The sequence below is a fragment of the Salvia miltiorrhiza genome, chromosome 2, assembly GCF_028751815.1.
Source record: "Salvia miltiorrhiza cultivar Shanhuang (shh) chromosome 2, IMPLAD_Smil_shh, whole genome shotgun sequence".
In the NCBI taxonomy this organism is placed as follows: domain Eukaryota; kingdom Viridiplantae; phylum Streptophyta; class Magnoliopsida; order Lamiales; family Lamiaceae; genus Salvia; species Salvia miltiorrhiza.
Window position 1 is genome coordinate 62,626,314 of NC_080388.1, and position 16,967 is coordinate 62,643,280.

At 39.1% G+C, this 16,967-nt stretch overlaps 2 protein-coding genes across 4 annotated transcripts; one reads left to right on the plus strand and one right to left on the minus strand.

The window, feature by feature from the left end:
- Positions 1–1,515: 1,515 nt before the first annotated feature.
- Positions 1,516–4,084, plus strand: LOC131010966 (uncharacterized). 2 transcript variants are annotated; one of them, XM_057938683.1, is made up of 10 exons: positions 1,516–1,674; positions 1,794–1,855; positions 2,464–2,583; positions 2,660–2,759; positions 2,839–2,919; positions 2,997–3,046; positions 3,128–3,278; positions 3,364–3,420; positions 3,495–3,616; positions 3,764–4,084. In XM_057938683.1, the coding sequence occupies exons 1-10, from the start codon at positions 1,600–1,602 to the stop codon at positions 3,966–3,968; spliced, it is 1,023 nt and encodes a 340-aa protein (XP_057794666.1). In that variant the 5' UTR covers positions 1,516–1,599; the 3' UTR covers positions 3,969–4,084. The 2 variants fall into 2 exon arrangements, with proteins under 2 accessions (XP_057794666.1, XP_057794667.1); XM_057938684.1 differs by having other exon boundaries at positions 3,495–3,641; positions 3,764–3,902.
- LOC131010965 (probable choline kinase 1) lies at positions 4,001–6,871 on the minus strand. Of its 2 annotated transcripts, XM_057938681.1 has the most exons (9): positions 6,727–6,871; positions 6,568–6,645; positions 6,013–6,405; positions 5,535–5,656; positions 5,251–5,446; positions 4,971–5,088; positions 4,841–4,888; positions 4,404–4,504; positions 4,001–4,326 (listed from the first exon to the last, which is right to left on the minus strand). In XM_057938681.1, exons 3-9 carry the CDS (start codon positions 6,370–6,372, stop codon positions 4,174–4,176), a joined length of 1,098 nt encoding a protein of 365 aa, XP_057794664.1. In that variant the 5' UTR covers positions 6,373–6,405; positions 6,568–6,645; positions 6,727–6,871; the 3' UTR covers positions 4,001–4,173. The 2 variants fall into 2 exon arrangements, with proteins under 2 accessions (XP_057794664.1, XP_057794665.1); XM_057938682.1 differs by lacking the exon at positions 6,568–6,645 and having other exon boundaries at positions 6,727–6,861.
- Between the last annotated feature and the right edge of the window lie 10,096 nt (positions 6,872–16,967).

A 16,967-nucleotide genomic window follows, 5' to 3' on the forward strand; every position in this document is an offset into this window, starting at 1 on the left:
GGGAGGTTTAAAAATCAAATTTGACTTGTGAGATTGTATGGTTTGGAGCTTCTAATATCATAACTAACTTGTAAGTATCATTTTGTATGGAACTTGAAAAAAATTTGACAAACTTTTATGCATTTATTAGCTTCAAATATTATAGTAATTGGGTTCCAAGAATTATCTCGTTTGGAGTTTGAAAGAACAAATTTAACTTGTGAGTATCATCATTTAATTGGGTTCCGAGAATCATCTCTCTTGGAGCAATTCAAATTGTATTAGTCTCAATCATTCCACCAGTTGAAATATAGATTTTTAATTTGTAGAGCAAGAGCTTCTTCTTAATTGTATAAGTTTTATTTTAGTGAAACCTTATAAAAAAAAATCAATGTTAAATGAGGTGATTTATATGAATTCTTCACTCGATTGAGATTATTACAAATTTAATACATAATTAAAGATTTCTAATGTATTTTAACATCATATCCTCTATTGTTCTTTATCTAAATTCTTCATTTATGCATTACTAATTTCATAATTTATATATTATTATTATTATTATTATTATTATTATTATTATTATTATCATTATTATTATTATTGTTATTAGTGATGAAATTGAAACAAATAAAGGTTTTAGATATGAAAAATATATTTTTCTTCCTATACAAATAAAATATACGGATATATTTTATAAAAAATAAAAATAAAATTTTGATTATTTTGATAGACATAAAATAAGATTTTGTTTTATAGTAATTAGGTTATAGAATTTGTGCCTTATTATTCAAACATGTAAATCAATGACCGAACCCGTTTATAATTTACATACACGTACGTGCATGTCTCAATTCAAAGTCAAATTAAAATTGATTTTATTGAAAATTAAGAAGATAAATATTATATATATATATATATAAATTCATACAGTATAATATATTGCAACATATACATATAATATATACGCTTTTGAGAAATATAAAATTAATAACAAATATACATCTAATCACTAACATTCAATTAAAATAATTTATTGTATATAAATTATAATTTTTTTCTTGTCAGACATGTAAATCTAATTTTTATCGAGATAAAATAAATAATAAAATTTATTAATTTAGATTATATGTAAGTTAATATTATTATTATTATTATATACATTTATTATTAATTATATTTATTAAGATTGATTTTTATCGAGATAAAATAAATAATAAAATTTATTACGTTAGATTATATGTATGTTAATATTATTATTATTATTATTATTATATATACATTTATTATTAATTATATTTATTAAGATTAATGAATCTTTATATGGAATGTAATAGTTAATTAATTAATAAATAATGAAGATTATATATGGTTTATTATTGAAATGAAACAATTTTAAACGTACCACATTTGTTAAGGCTTAATCCTATTATAAAGAAGATACTAATAATAATTCATAAAGAATTACTACTAAACATATCTAATTCAACTAGTTTAACTGCTTTAACTGCAAATATAAGAATGATGGCGGATCTGTGCACGTGGAAGCATAATAGCCCATAGCACATAGCTCCATACTACAGTGATGCACACTAGCATTACTTCCTCTACTCCCAATTCATGGGAAAATCCGATTTTTTATTTCACTTTCAAATTCGTATTTCAATTTCATCGGTCGCCATGTTTCTTCTTAAGGTAAGAAAAATCCAAACTCTTTGTCGTCCTTTATTTATTTATATATATTTTTGGCTTTATTTGATGATATCCTGTTTCATTTCCTTTGGTACGGTGTCGTTCTGGTGCTGTGATTGCAGACATGGAGATCAGTAGCATTTGGGATATATGGGTTCAAGAATTTCACCAAAAAGGGTTTTCTGTGAGTCCCATTTCTTTCATTTCTGTTGCAACTTTGTTAATTCTCATCTTTTTTTTTCCCTATAGTTTATTCTGCTCTGAATTTTCAAGAGGTTTTTAGCTGCTTTTATTTCTTAGTCAAATCTTCATTTGTTTTGTGGAGACTAAGTTGACTCATATTGCTGAAAATTGAGTTGTGTCCTGTCAAAATTTATCAACTTTGCTCTTTTATAGTTAATGAATTTATGATCAAACTTGTTATCAGTTAAAAGCATCACTGTTCTGCTTCATCTAAGTTGTGTGTGCGTGTGTGTGTGTGTGAGAGAGAGAGAGAGAGAGAGAGAGAGAGAGAGAGAGAGAGAGAGAGAGAGGGAGAGTTAACATTCTTTGTCAAATCTTGATTTGTTTCATCGAGACAAAATTGACAGCTGCCAATTGTTTCATGGAGTATATTCATATCGCTGAAATTGAGCTGTGTTATGTTATGTTAAAATTGGTCAACTTTGCTCTTTTTGGTAAACGAACTTACAATCAAACTTGTTACCTCTTAGAAATATCATTCTTCAGCTCCATATAATCTATATATATATATGTGTGTGACTTTTTGACCTTGATAATCTCCTATGTTAGGGAGCATTCAAAGAATTTCAGTTCAGAAGATATGCAAGCACGAATCGAAGGCAAGAACTGCATTGTGACGGGGGCGAATTCTGGCATTGGTTATGCAACTGCAGAGGGCCTGGCTTCACGGTTCGAGTTTCTTGTCAAACCCCATCTTAGATCTTCTGTTGTGTAACCACATTGGCTTGTTTCCATGTTTCTGCAGTGGAGCAACGGTGTATATAGTGTGCCGGAGCAGGGAGAGGGGCGAGGCTGCACTCTCGAAGATTCAATCTGCAACGGGCAACAAGAATGTCCATTTGGAGGTCTTGTTACCGTTTTGTGTGTCGTTTGCTCGCTTGGATTTATATTTATTCGTGCCCTTTTTTTCCCCGTTTCTTGCAGATCTGTGATCTTTCTTCCATCAATGATGTCAAATCTTTTGCGTCCCGATTTTGTGTGAAGGACGAGCCTGTGCATATTCTGGTAAAATTGTTCTTCACCAACTTTATTAGTCTCCTAATTTGTAAGTTTGGTATTTACAATATGTTGATGCTTTGAAGGTGAACAATGCCGGTTTGCTTGAGCAAAACCGTCTCACCACCTCCGAAGGGTAAGTAAGCCGCCTTCGCGACTGTGTATAGCATAACGTTCCTCTATCTATTAACATGGTTCGATCCCTTTTGAACTCTAGATACGAGATGAACTTTGCGGTGAACGTTATTGGCACGTACGCCATGACCGAGCTGATGCTGCCATTGCTAGAGAAGGCTGCGCCCGATGCCCGTGTCATCACAGTTGCATCGGGTGGCATGTATACCGCTCCATTGATGGAAGATCTGCAGGTAAACTTCTACTAATCTTTGCAAGCATTTACCTCGTCTACAAAATCTGATTTCCCCGACTCGTTGTACCTGGTTATCTTCGCAGTTCAGCAGCAAGGAATTCAATGGAGTCGAACAATATGCAAGGAACAAAAGAGTGCAGGTATGTATGTAACTGCAAAGTGATGAACATGACTCAGTATAAGGCGGTATAAGCAATGATACTCTTCCTCTCAGGTGGCGTTGACAGAAAAATGGGCGGAGACGAACAAGAACAAGGGCATCGGGTTCTACTCAATGCACCCCGGGTGGGCAGAGACGCCCGGAGTTGCCAAGAGCTTGCCAGATTTCTCAAAATCGTAAGGGTGCTTAACTTATCTTAAGGTGATACAGTTAGAAAGACAAAACATAACGTAGGCTAATCTACCACATACTTTGATGGATTCAACAATTCTGAGTTTGTGCAACCTAGTAACCTAGTAAAAACCGAGCTCTTGTTCTTGCAGGCTCTCGGGGAAACTTAGAACGAGCGAGGAAGGTGCTGATACAGTGATATGGCTGGCTCTACAACCGAAGGAGAAGCTCGTCTCCGGAGGGTTCTACTTCGACCGGGCTGAGGCGCCTAAGCACCTGCCATTCGTGGCCACAAAGGGCTCACATTCTGCTATAGACACCATTCTACGTAAACTCCATACTATGTCCAACTTATAGTCGTAAAAAAACATGTTGTGCAGAGAGAGAGAGAGAGTGAAGAGTTGTATTATCTCCCATTGGGAAAAAATCTGCTTTTGAATTCATCAAAAACTACTAACACAGGTTGCTGCTCAGACTATATATTGAACACTTATCTCACTATATTATACACAAATTTTGTGAAAAAATGGGGATTCAAGAATGAACACGTTCTTGGCTCTTCCTACATATCAGTACTGGAGTCCTTGCTGTGGCCGTGGCCGTGGCCGTCGCCGTCGCCTCCCACTTTCAAGATTGCTGCCTTTCTCAGCCAGTACTGCTCCAACCTCTGCCTTGCATACTCCTTGTAATCAAACTCAATGTGGTTCACATATGCCTGCATTTCATGAAATTTTTTCATCATGCTCTATAATCTTCGTAGAAAATCAACGTAGAAATCGAGCTAGGGTTTACCGAGATGAGCCCCCATAGCCCCCAGAAGATGTGGTTTGCTAGAGTGTATCTCTCTACATCATCTGCTAGCTCATCTACTGCTGTCTCACTTGCTTCATTTCCTGTGCATATTCATGAAATCCAGATATGCAATTTTGAATAAAAATAACATAAACAGATAAGGATGAAGATGCTTGAAAAAATTAATGCAAAGAACTAACATAGTCTTAGGTCAACTACACGCCAAACCTATATATAACTGAGAAGCAGACAAATTTTGGGTCAAGAAATTGACATTTTCCAATATGAAAAGATATTTGAGCAATGACTGATACCTACTCTTATTCTTATATTACTAGTGGAACAAGAAATCTATTTCTTTGTTGTTTTTCCTTAAGCAACATCGAAGAGGCTTAAAGTTTCTAGTGGAACAAGAAAATTGAAGCAAGATTACCAACCTGAAGAGCTCAGATATTTCCTTATGAATCTCTTGCGCTCTTCCACATCTGTTCAACAATTTAAAACAAAGAGCTAAATATTCCTTCTTCAAAATCAGACAAATACCTTACCAAAAAACTTAACACTAACCTGGATATTTGGTGTAGTCCAAGATGTGAGGTGTATCAGTGTGATAATTTGCAGCCATCTCACAAAAATGGTTAGCAATATCATATGCAACTGGATTATAGCTTGCATATTCATAATCCTGCAAATTCCCACAAAAAAAAAAAAAAAGAAGAAGAAGGCAAGCTGAGTTAGGTGAGGCCTCAGAAAAATCTATTAAAACAGGAGAAATGCTACTGCCTGAAGCTCTAACATCGTCGTGTTTCTAGAAAATTCTAAGCGTGAGAGGGAGGGGAAGACGTACGATTATGGTGAGGGTTGAGTCGTTGTCATCGATCATAATGTTCCCATACTGCATATCGTTGTGGCAGAAGCCGATTTTTTGGTGATCCATTGATATGGCCTCCTCTAGTTGGTTGATTTCCTGCTCCAAGATGTGCAGCTGATACTCCTTGGCATGCTCGGGACTACACAGATTCTTGGCCTCAGAGATCCAGGTTCTGCACAAGGCAAAAAACGAGCGTTCAAAACATATCTCAATCTCTACATTTGCTTAGTAATTTGTATCAAAACATAGATTTTTGGTACCTCAATCTGTTCCACAGAAGGGGCTCTTTTGGACCTGGCATTTCGAGCTCGTGGAAATCCCTCATCTTCGCTGCTATGAGGGCGGCCGTCTCAGGATCGCGAAGATCAGCAGATGATAGAGTCTGCAGGAGTTCGTGTGAAACAGTTTTTTCAAGAAGAGGGAAATGACATTCAAGAAATTGCAGAAAAGTAAAGATGGTATTCAACATTTCACACATCTTCAAATTATATCATCACTACTCAGAAAAGATCAAACCAAAAGCAAGAATTACTTCAGCAAGAACGTATGCAATAAAGCTTAAAAATATGAACAAAATAAAATTCAAGAATCCCTTGAATGAGAAGCTCAAATTCGACAGCATAAACATAAACAAGAATCAACATCAAGAAGCTGACAATTCAATGAGAAGCTCAAATTCGAAAGCAAGATGAAGCATCAGAATTGAACGAGAGAAACATGAACATCAAGAATACATACCCTTGCATAGATGAAGTCCTCAACTCTGCCCCCTGTGAACTGCCCCAAAAGCCTAGGCCCATAACCGTGCTCTGATAAGCACTCGAACGTCCTAATCTCCTCTTCCCGGTTGAAAAACAGATCGAGCCCCTTGCCATACACCCGAACCAAGACAGTCCTCGCACCATCACCATCACCATCACCCTTCTTAATAGGCCAGCTAACTCTATACACCACATTAGTCATTGCACCACTCAAATGAAGCACCTTCAAACCTTCATGATCAAACACTTCGCCCCAACTCGAAGCAAGCGACGCAAGCAGCTGCATCAATCCCTCCGGCCAAATGCCTCCAACAAATCCATTCGTCTTCACCGCCATCAAACAATCACCACAATTTTCTTCAACAAAAACCTTGACAAACAACAAGATTCATTCAGCTCGCACCATTTCCACAAAAAAGAAAGCTAAAATCCAAGCAAGCCACAAAACAAAATCAAGAATCAAAAGCAGCCCACGAACTCAGTACAAAATTCAAGAAATCTCACAAATTATGGAGATGGACGACTTACTCACCGATATAACAACTATCCCACAAAATGAAATCAAATCTTTGAGTATTTCAACTTCTGTAAAATGCAGGGAGAGAAGTCTCTGTATATATAGAGAAAGGAAAACGTTGAAAATATGGGGGAAATATTGTTTAAAAAATAAAGAAAGAATCAATTACAATACACCAAGAATCAGCTTTTGATCTCGCAGCGAACTTGCTCTAGTTTCCTTTTTTTTTTCCTCACTACTTTTAATTATTATTCTTTTACTTTTATAATTTGTTAAGAGAAAATTTGAATGTCTCAAAAACGGTTTGTGTAACTGGTATCTATCAGAGAAGAGATACGCTAATCACACGCATAGAAACGCGTACCGCCAGGCGACTGCCAATGGGACGCCGACACGTGTGCAGAGGAGCATTTGCCGGGAAAAATTGAAGCACCTATTTATTTAACGGCCGCGAACTAAGCTTATTTAATGTGTTTTAGTCAAAGTCAACTGACCGTCAGATTATTGCCACGTTTACAATTCAGCTATATTGTGTCTAGATTTTGGAAATTTTGTGGTATGTTTTACGTTGATTTCATTTTTTTATTTTTGTTTATGGGGAAGGAGGGGAATCACTGATTCTTAGTAGGAGAATCGGGATAAGAGATTCTCGTTGTATTTTTATATGGTGCATTAATATTATCAAAATTCTCAATATATATATGGATAGGCTACCAAAAAAATATGATAATATAGATACATACATATTACGACATAAAACAAGCAAAATAGTAAGGAATTAAGTATCAAACTGAAACTATTCCACTTTTGTACTCGTACAAAGTATTTGTTAGCTCAAAGTTTGTTGGGTTCTCAATTCTTAATAGTTAGTATTTTTTAAGATTGATTAAGTGATTAATCAATCAAATATTAAACATGATATGATTCCATTCTTAGATTAATATTCATTTTCAGCTCAAGCTATATACATAGACTAAATTGCTCGAGATCGACTCCTACTTTAGTAGCTCCACTAAGTTCACGCTAATGTTTTTCTTAATGCAAATTAGCAAATTAATTTTTTCGATTGGTGAGTTGATGATGATATGGTATAACCTATAACATATTATAAATAGAGTAAAAATTTAAAATGCCCATTTTTGTTAAATTGTAATGAAAATTGCCCACTTTTATAAGACTATTGTGTTTTTGTCTAAATTGACTAAAATTACTCTTAATGTATCTATCAATGTACTTGCAAGACAAAAATAGCTTGTTGTCACAAAGTAGGTTGTCGTCTGGTGAGGTTGTCGTCCAAGTGGCAACCTACTTTTCGGCAATAAGCTATTTTTTCTTATATTTTTCTTACATAATTGTATTTGTGTCAAAAAAATGTAAGACTTTACAAAAAAAAATGCATAGAAGTACATAATGTATCAATTCTTTCTTATTTTTATTCCGAATTTTATTTTCAGGCATCGAAATCGTGACGTGGAACGACGGAAATCCTAATAGTATAATAATGATATCGTATAGTATAACATATTATAAATTTAGATGGGTAAAACTTAGTTTTATAATACTCCCTCCATCCAGGAAAGAACTTCATATCTTTTCTTTTTGGGATGTCCACAAAAAAACTTCCTACCTATTTTTGGACTATACCCCATCACTTATAATTACTATTACTTTCACTTTTTCACAACTCCCAATATTAATTATAACACTTTTTCACCACTCTCAATACACTCAACAACTTTTTCTCCATTCTCAATACACTTAATAATATTTTTTTTAAAATACATGTCATTCCCTCCTAAAAAGTTTTTCGTAGACGGAGGGAGTATCTTACCCCTTCCAAATTAATATTCGTTGATGGATGAGTATCGTGATTTTTTAAAATTTAATATAATTAATATTATTATTATGTCAATAATTGACTACGAAATTTGGAACAAGTTTTCTATTCGCGGTGGATTGGGTCCCACTTATAAAGCATAATCACGTAGATAGCTATTTCGTTGACTTTCTGACTTCTGAGTTTCGACAATTAAATATACACTAGCAATAAAATAGATATTTTGGGTTTTAATAAATAACTGTAGGCAGTACTAGTACTCACAAAATACAATTTGTTAAATGACAATTTTATATAAAAAAGAAAAGAAAAAACCTAAAAAAACCCTTGAAAGCACAGAAAGAGCAGACTAAGGGCCGAGTCTCATTAAAACCTTTTCACGGAAAACCCAGTGGTAAAAACCGTGAATAGGAAAAAGAGTACTCGTCTAGACACAAGACGAAAGTAGGGAATAGCTAAAGGAGATACAACTCCGAGATTCAGAATAACAACGAAAAAACAACCACCCATCAGTCCCAACTATCGTTTCTTACGCAGATGGCTATGCGAAGCCATGTCAAGGCGAACCGCAGCCCTAATCTCCTCAATCTCGTGCGGCCACCACCCTTCTGAACGTTGTTGGTTAGCCATAATATCTGCCGCCTTGTTTCCTTCTCTAAAGATGTGAGAAACCTGCAGCGAGAAAGCATCTAACATCTTTAAAATCCTATTCCACGCCGCCTTAAAACGCCAAGGCACATTCAAAGAACGGGTATTAAGAATTGATATCACGTAGGTGGAATCGGCTTCAATCCAAAGCTTGTGCCAACCACGATTGTGAGCAATTTGAATCGCCGAGATAACAGCCAGGAGTTCCGCTTCAAAGGCAAAACCCGAGCCACCTTTGAAGTGAAAACAACCACGCACTACATTCCAGTTATCTCTAAACACCCCACCTGCAGCAATAGTTCCCGGAGCTCCCGTCGCTGAGCCATCAGTATTTACTTTGATCCACGGCGCCACCGGTGGCCACCAATGCACCTCAACAAATTCCGGAGGAGGAGCACTCCTGGTAGTAACACCCACTGCCCGGAGAATCAGATAATCTGACCAAGAATTCGACACGTAACCTAATTTAGGAAAGTTATCATCAATCTCTTTGAAAGCAACTTTCACAGTGTGGATGACACGACTTGCTTCGAACTTTTGATTATCAAAGATACAATTGTTTCTCTGCATCCAGATGGCCCAGATGACCGTGATGATACCAGCTTTCCAGAAATTACCGGTGAGGGGACTAAGTTTATACTGCCAAGCTGCCACCAAAAAACTATGAATATCATTCTCTTGCAACCCTTGCGTGAAATTGAACCACCCAAGAAACGTAGCCCAAATATTCTGCACACGCTCACAATTCCAGAAAAGGTGATCCTGAGACTCACTTCCTTTTAAGCAAAGCAAACAGACGTTTGGCGTGATCATACCGTAGCGGATAAGGCGATCATAAGTCGGTACTCTATTATGAAGAAGACGCCAATAGATCAAAGAACGTGGAATCGGAATAAAAGATTCCCAAAGCCAAGAGCCCCAAGACGCCTTCGGAAAATGATGACAATGCTTGTTGAATGCCAGCGCAGTAGTGACATTCCCGTGCAACGAGGGTTTCCAGAAACGCACATCTCCCTCAGTACCAAGAGGAGTGAGTAAAATATCACACACTATCTCAGGAAAAGCATTAACAAAGGCTTGCGTGAAATGCCAGAGCCCATCGTAGAAATAATCAGCCACCGATTGAGTAAGAAACGGAAGCATGAAATGCGGAATACCGCATTTATTCATAAGATTATACCCAAGCCAGTCGTCATACCAGAATGAAGTAGAAGCGCCGTCATAAATATACGAGTACGAATCCGCCACCAAACCATCAATTTCCTCACGTAAGCTCATCCAAACAGAAGAAGCAGCCACCAGAGATTTACAACGCCCAAAGCGATCGAGATATCTATCTCTAATCAAATCATATCCGAACTCACGCCCACCAACCACCTTCCACGCCATTTTCATTAGATAGCTCTTATTCATGAGCTCGAACGACCTAACCCCGAGACCTCCCTCCTCCTTAATCGAGCAGACCCTCTTCCAACTCACGGAACAAGATGGCGTCTGCTTGATGTTGCCAGTCCAAAGGAAATTACGGCAGCACGCATCGAGCTCCTTAATAAGAGCAGTCGGCCATCTATAAACCATCATGGAGTGCGTCAGGGAGCTTTGGATAACCGACCCGATCAGGCAAATCCTCCCAGCCATCGACAAGTGTAATCCCTTCCATCTCGCGAACTTGTTGATCACACGATCATGTATCGGTCGAAGATAGGAGGCATGCACACGACCCTTAAAGATAGGAACCCCAAGGTAAGTAATCGGAAAGTTGCCCTGAGAAAATCTCAATATGCTCCGAATAGCCCTACAGGTCTGAGAAGGAACTTTGCTAGTAAAAAAAATTTGCGACTTATCCGGGCTCACAATTTGATCAGATATTTGACCATAATATTCCATAATTTTCTGAATGGTATTAGCGTTCGTGACCGTGGCATGACAGAAAACCAGAATATCATCCGCATATAAAAGATGAGTTGGAAAATTAATTCCCTGTCTCATTTGCATCGGTGTAAGTGTGCCCGCGCTAACACAATTTGCAAATAGCCTACCAAGAACATCCTCGGCGATTCCAAAAAGAATCGGAGAAAGAGGATCGCCCTGACGAACACCCCTTGAACACGCAAAATAACCTTTAAGCTGACCATTGTACAGAATAGAAATCCTAGCCGAGTGAAGCAGAATCTCAATCCAACTAATGAACTTTGAATCATAGCCAGCAACACGAAGAACGTTAAGCAGGAAATCCCAGCTAAGAGTATCAAAAGCTTTTTTGATGTCAATCTTGCAAGCCATGTTTTGACCACGACTCGTACGATGCATACAGTTCACGCCTTCGGACCCAATCAGAATACAATCGTGAATGGAACGACCGCTAATAAAACCAAACTGATGACGGGAAACATAAACAGCAGCAACCTGGCTCAGTCTAGACGCCAACACCTTAGTAATAATCTTGTAAAGAAAGTTGGACAAAACAATCGGTCTCAGATCCGAGACCGAATTGACGACATCTTTCTTAGGTATCAACACCAAGGTATTAGAATTGCAGCCTTGAGGAAGATAAGAATTCCGGAAAAAAGCTTGAACAGCACACCAAATATCCACTTTAATAATCGACCAACAATGCTGATAGAACTTACCCGAGAAACCATCAGGCCCAGGCGAGCTGTTCGGCTCCATCTGAAAAACCGCAGCAGAAATTTCCTCTTCATCCGGCAAACGAATGAGCAAATTATTATAACGATCTTCGACCATCTCCTCAATAACCGCCTCAACCGCCGTAATATCAGTATTAGTATGACTGCTAGTCGAAAACAAAGAAGAGAAGAAATCCACGATATGATCCCCAATAACCTTCTGGTCGTAATTCATATCTCCATTGATCTCCATGTGAGAAACGATGTTAGGTTTTCGACGAAACCTAAGCATCGCATGAAAGAACTTCGTGTTCCTGTCTCCATCTTGAAGCCAAGACACCCGGCTTTTTTGCTGTAAAAGCGAGCTCTGCCTGGAAAGCGCAACGTTGATCTTTGCTTGGGCTTCCACTTCTTTATCAAAGAGATCCTCCGTGTAACCATCCCTGGCAATCTGATCTTGAATCTCCAAAAGCTCTTGTTGAGTATTCATGATACAAGAATCAACATTTCCAAAAACATTCCGATTCCACGCGCGAAGAACCTGCCGAAGACGCTTTAATTTATGCATAACTTTAAAAATCGGGCAGCCAATCTCGGTATCCATCTGCCAGGACCCTTCCACCGTATGGAGAAAATCCGGATGTAAGATCCACATGTTAAGGAACTTAAAGAAATGATGGCGAGGAGGATCATCCACCATGCAATGAAGAACAAGCGGGGAATGATCCGAGGTAATACGTGGAAGAGCTTGGACAAAAACCGAACTCCAGAGATTTGCAAAAGAGTCAGCAAAAATCGCTCTATCCAGACGAGACTCCACATGGGTAGGCATAAATCTACGACCAGACCACGTGTAATGCAGACCAACCGTAGGCGCCTCAATGAAACCGGTGGCTTCAATGAATTCACAGAACTCCGCACAAGCAGTAGAGTTAGGCATACAGTCACTACTTCTTTCATGGGCGCCTTTCACCGCATTAAAATCGCCAATAAAGACAACATTACCATCAATATGATCCAGAAGATCCAACCACAAACGCCGTCTGCCAGCATACGTGTTAACGCCATGCACCACCGCGATTTTGAAATTCCACGTCGACCATCTGCAGTTCATGATAACCACCTGCTCCGAGGAGAAAATCACATCATGAGTAACAGAAGGATGAGAAAAAACCCAAATATTCGAACTCATGTTGTCTCTTGAATTTTGAAAACAAGGAATAAGATTCAGAGAACGCCAAAATCTAGAAAAAGTCTTCTTGAGATTCGTCTTAGGCTCAATAATCCCAACAATAACAGGGGAGAAGGAGTCGCAATGCTCCTTTAAAACTCGTTTGGACTCGTCCGTAAGTCCCCGGACATTCCATACGAGGACATTCATCAAAAAGACTGAGAATTCGTGTTCGGGTTTTCACCCGATTCCACTTCAGCTGCCCAACTCTTGGCCGCCACATTATTCAGGGCTCTATCATTCTTCGAGCTCCCAGATGTAATAATGAAATCTCTAGGTTTATCTCCTGCTTCCCAAGCTTTGTAAAGTTTATTTTTGATGAAATCTTCAGCCTGTTGATTGGGTTGTTGGTTAGGTTGCTGCTCCACTGACTTCCGTAGACGACTCTTGATACTATCTTCCTCAAGAATCCTCGGTTTCCTTATTGCCAAATCTTTCGGCGGTCTCCCCCTTTTTTTCACCTGCGCCTCCGCCTCACAATTCCTGAAAGTTTCCACTATCCGCTGAGCTTTGATAGCGCTGTCCATCATCTTTTCTTGTTTCTCACAATTTTTATCCCGATTGACCGAACTTTCAAAAATGACGATCTGTTGTGAATCTTCTTCAGCCACTGTCTTGCCACCATCCGACTGCCCATCAGATTCATCTCCTGAATCTATCTCTTCCGTAGCCGGCACAGTGATCGCCTGTAAGATATCCGGACCTGACATCAATCTATCTCCATTGGCATCCTCAAAATCAACATTCCGATCAGTTAAAGCCAACGACTGATTGTGGTTCTTTGTTCCCCGCGGTGTCAGAATCTGCTCTTCTTCAACAACAACCTGTTCCAAAACCCCCAACTGATTTAGAATCTGCTCTTCTTCGACAGCCACCTGTTGAAAAACCCCAAATTGATTTTCAGTGATAATCTGCGGTCTGTGAGCTTGGTCAGTCCTATTCTGGTCCCAAGATTTTGGTTTCCAGTTAGGTGCCCTAACCTCCTTGGCAGCTCCCTTATTAATTATTTCCTTGTCTTTCACCAGCGACATATCTTTGGCCTTCCCATTCCTGCTGTCCTCCTTGGATTTTTTCTTCATTTTATTGCAGTTATCAATAGAATGTCCAGTGATCTTACACTTAGAGCAGAAGGCCGGTAGTTGTTCGAATTCAAATTCGACGTGAAAGGAACGTTCTTCCCCGTCAACCAGCAAAGCCTCCGGAAGAGGACGCGAGAGATCAATTTCCAACAAAATTCGAGCATAATGTCCAGCAGCACCACGTGCAGAAGCCCCATCAACTTTAATAGGCGATCCCATCGCCCTTCCAATACCCGTAATGACATCCAGAGTCCAAAATTCTAAGGGCAAATAATAAATGCGCATCCAAACTTCACAAAGTGATGAAATTTCTTTATAGGGGTCGAAGAATCTCACCCATTCGCGTAACCGCATGGTTCCGAAAGGTAACTCCCAAGAAGTGCTTTTCTGAACTAGCGTCTTGTCTTCAGCGGTATTAAATTTAATAGTGTAGAAGCTCTTTCCCATGGGGATGATTTGCCAATCATTGTCAATATTCCAAGCCACCTGAAGATCACGTTTAAGATCCGTGAGAAGACGCGGCTTCTCTCCTTTCCTAAGAAGAAGACGACCAATTAAAGCATGCTCAAATTGATTTATTTTGGGCAGCAGATGCTCTTTTGGCACCCTAAGCGTGGGTATTTCACCAGAGAAGTCCGGTTGCAGCGAAGTGAATCGATGAACAAGCACATCCGGCGTACGTTCAATTTGTCGGGGTCTCCTCAGAAGCGAAGCAAAAGAAGTGGTGCTCGGCCGGTGAAGCTCTGTCGCCGAGGCCTTCTTAGAATTGTCTCCCTTGATCAAATCCTGAACCTTAGTATTGGATGTAGTGAATTTATGAACCTGTGAATGTCCAGAAGGTCTATCAGCAAAGGACGTTGTCGTAGATTCCTCAGCCAAACCCTTTGAATATTCAACAGCAGATTTCTCTTTGTCGTGACATTCTCCATGGCTATGACGTTGAGTAGAGAAATTATTGGAAACTTGAGGCAGATTCAGCCCTGCCTTATCAACCATAATCGGCAACTGTTGTTGGTTGATTTGCATCGTAGGCGTAGGTGGTTTGCTCGGCGACATTGGCGGCGGCGTGCCGGCGATCTCAGCAAAGGACTGCATGGGCGGCGACTTGGCCGGTGAGCAGATCTCTTCTTCAGCGGCAGAGAGGTTCGGCAGCAGCTGCGGAGCTTCATCAGCGGCTGCGGCGGGAGCGGACCTTCGCCAGTTGCTGCGTGGAGACGTCGGAGGCGGAAGGGCGGAACGCTGGGTGGCTATGGGAACAGCCCGGTCGCCGGTGATTGGGAGATCCATTTCTCTCTCAGATCGCCTTAGGAACAGCGGTGCAGACTGTAGCGGAACGGGAAAGGATTCGGTGGGGAATCGCGTTCTGCCGGAGCTGTTGACTGCGATTGCTGCAGACGAGCGGCGTTCGTCTTCGTGAGACTGGAGCAGCGACTGGAGGAGCGATCGAAGCTTGCCGTTGCGAACTCGGTCAGCTGGAGCTGCGCTTGCTGCGGAGGCGCGAGCGGTGGTGGTGGCCAGTGTCCGGCCAGCCAGCAGCGGCGAGCGGAGCCAGGGTCCGGCCAGCCAGCAACGGCGAGCGGCCCGGCAGCGTCGAACGGTCTGGCGTGCTCAGTCAAACACGCGAGCCGATGGAATGGGGCAGCGCCGCAACTGTAAGCGAAGAGCGGCGCTTCGGCGAGGCAACACACAGGCACCACGGACTGCGGAGGAGGCGAAGAAGGCGGAGGAGGCGGACAGCGGTCCTCCTTAACTCAGCGATTTCCGGCGCCCAGATCTGGTGTGAATGGACTCCAGGCGTGAAGGCGCAGATTCCCGCAGCTGGGTTTTTTCCTGTCTGCTACAGTAGCATTTTGCTTTTGCTACAGTTGCATTTTGCTTTCTCCCCTTCTTTAGTCACCAATCCATTGATACTCACAAAATACAATCATACCGCGGGAATTACGATTAAAATAAAATATAATTAATTTAAATTCATTCCTTTTATGTGATAATATGTTTGGAATTTCTGATAATTTGAGACTCGATTTAAGATAAGATTATTATAAACGTCTTCTTTATAAATCGATAAAAAGTCGTAATAGAACCAAATTACGGAAAAGTTTACTTGTATTTAGTTTGATGGAATTTCAATTCTCAAGATTGATTAGATTGACAAGTTCAACATGATTCAAACAATCGAGTCATATATATGAGTCCAAAATGGAAAGAAGAAAAAAAAATCAAGTACTTGAAAAATAAAATATCCGACTTCACACGACTCATTCGTAACCCCATAATTGAAAAGTTCCAATTCTTTACCATATGATGCAAAATTGATTGCTTTTATAAGTGGTAGAATGATATTCACTTTATTCTAAAGAAACCTTGAACAGAGAAATTATTTGTCGCCTAAAAAGCAATGGTTAATTTCCATTTTTGTTACAATTTTGAGGTAAGTTTTATTGACGCACTTTTACTATATAATAACTATGTTTTATAAAATATAACACACACGCCAATAAAATAAAATCACGCTTTTAGAATAAAATACAAACACAAAATCTCCATGATTCCAAAGTAATTTTTTGGACCACCACCATCTTGATCGGTGATTAATTAATCATCTATAATATACTAAAAAAAATTAATTAATTTTAAAATTGAGAAAAAAATTTGTGATTAAGAAAATTAGTTTAATTGTAAATTGGTATAATTCTTTATTTTCTTTTTTTATTTCTTTTATATAATTATGAAATTCGATTAATTATGAAATATTTGACATGCATATGAAATTATAGATTACGACAAGAGCTTTAATTTGATACATTTTATATAAATATTAAATTTAAAATATTTATTAACAGTACTTATACAAATTCTCTCCCTTCTCTCATCTTTTTTTTGAACAATTCTATTTTCATACATGCTCCGTCAATTAATTAGATCGCGACAACACTATACCGATATCATATGTAATATGTTGGCTCAAAAGGGTGAAATTATGTTCATAATTC

Bases quoted from the DNA above. Each gene is read 5' to 3' on its own strand.
- LOC131010966 (XM_057938683.1), top strand. From the start codon at position 1,600: ATGGGAAAATCCGATTTTTTATTTCACTTTCAAATTCGTATTTCAATT. The intron at 1,675-1,793 runs GTAAGAAAAATC...CTGTGATTGCAG, and splicing joins TCGCCATGTTTCTTCTTAAG to ACATGGAGATCAGTAGCATT. The intron at 3,421-3,494 runs GTATGTATGTAA...TCTTCCTCTCAG, and splicing joins CAAGGAACAAAAGAGTGCAG to GTGGCGTTGACAGAAAAATG.
- LOC131010965 (XM_057938681.1), bottom strand. From the start codon at position 6,372: ATGGCGGTGAAGACGAATGGATTTGTTGGAGGCATTTGGCCGGAGGGA. The intron at 4,505-4,840 runs GTTGGTAATCTT...GAATATGCACAG, and splicing joins GAAATATCTGAGCTCTTCAG to GAAATGAAGCAAGTGAGACA. The intron at 4,327-4,403 runs GTAAACCCTAGC...CATGAAATGCAG, and splicing joins GGCTATGGGGGCTCATCTCG to GCATATGTGAACCACATTGA.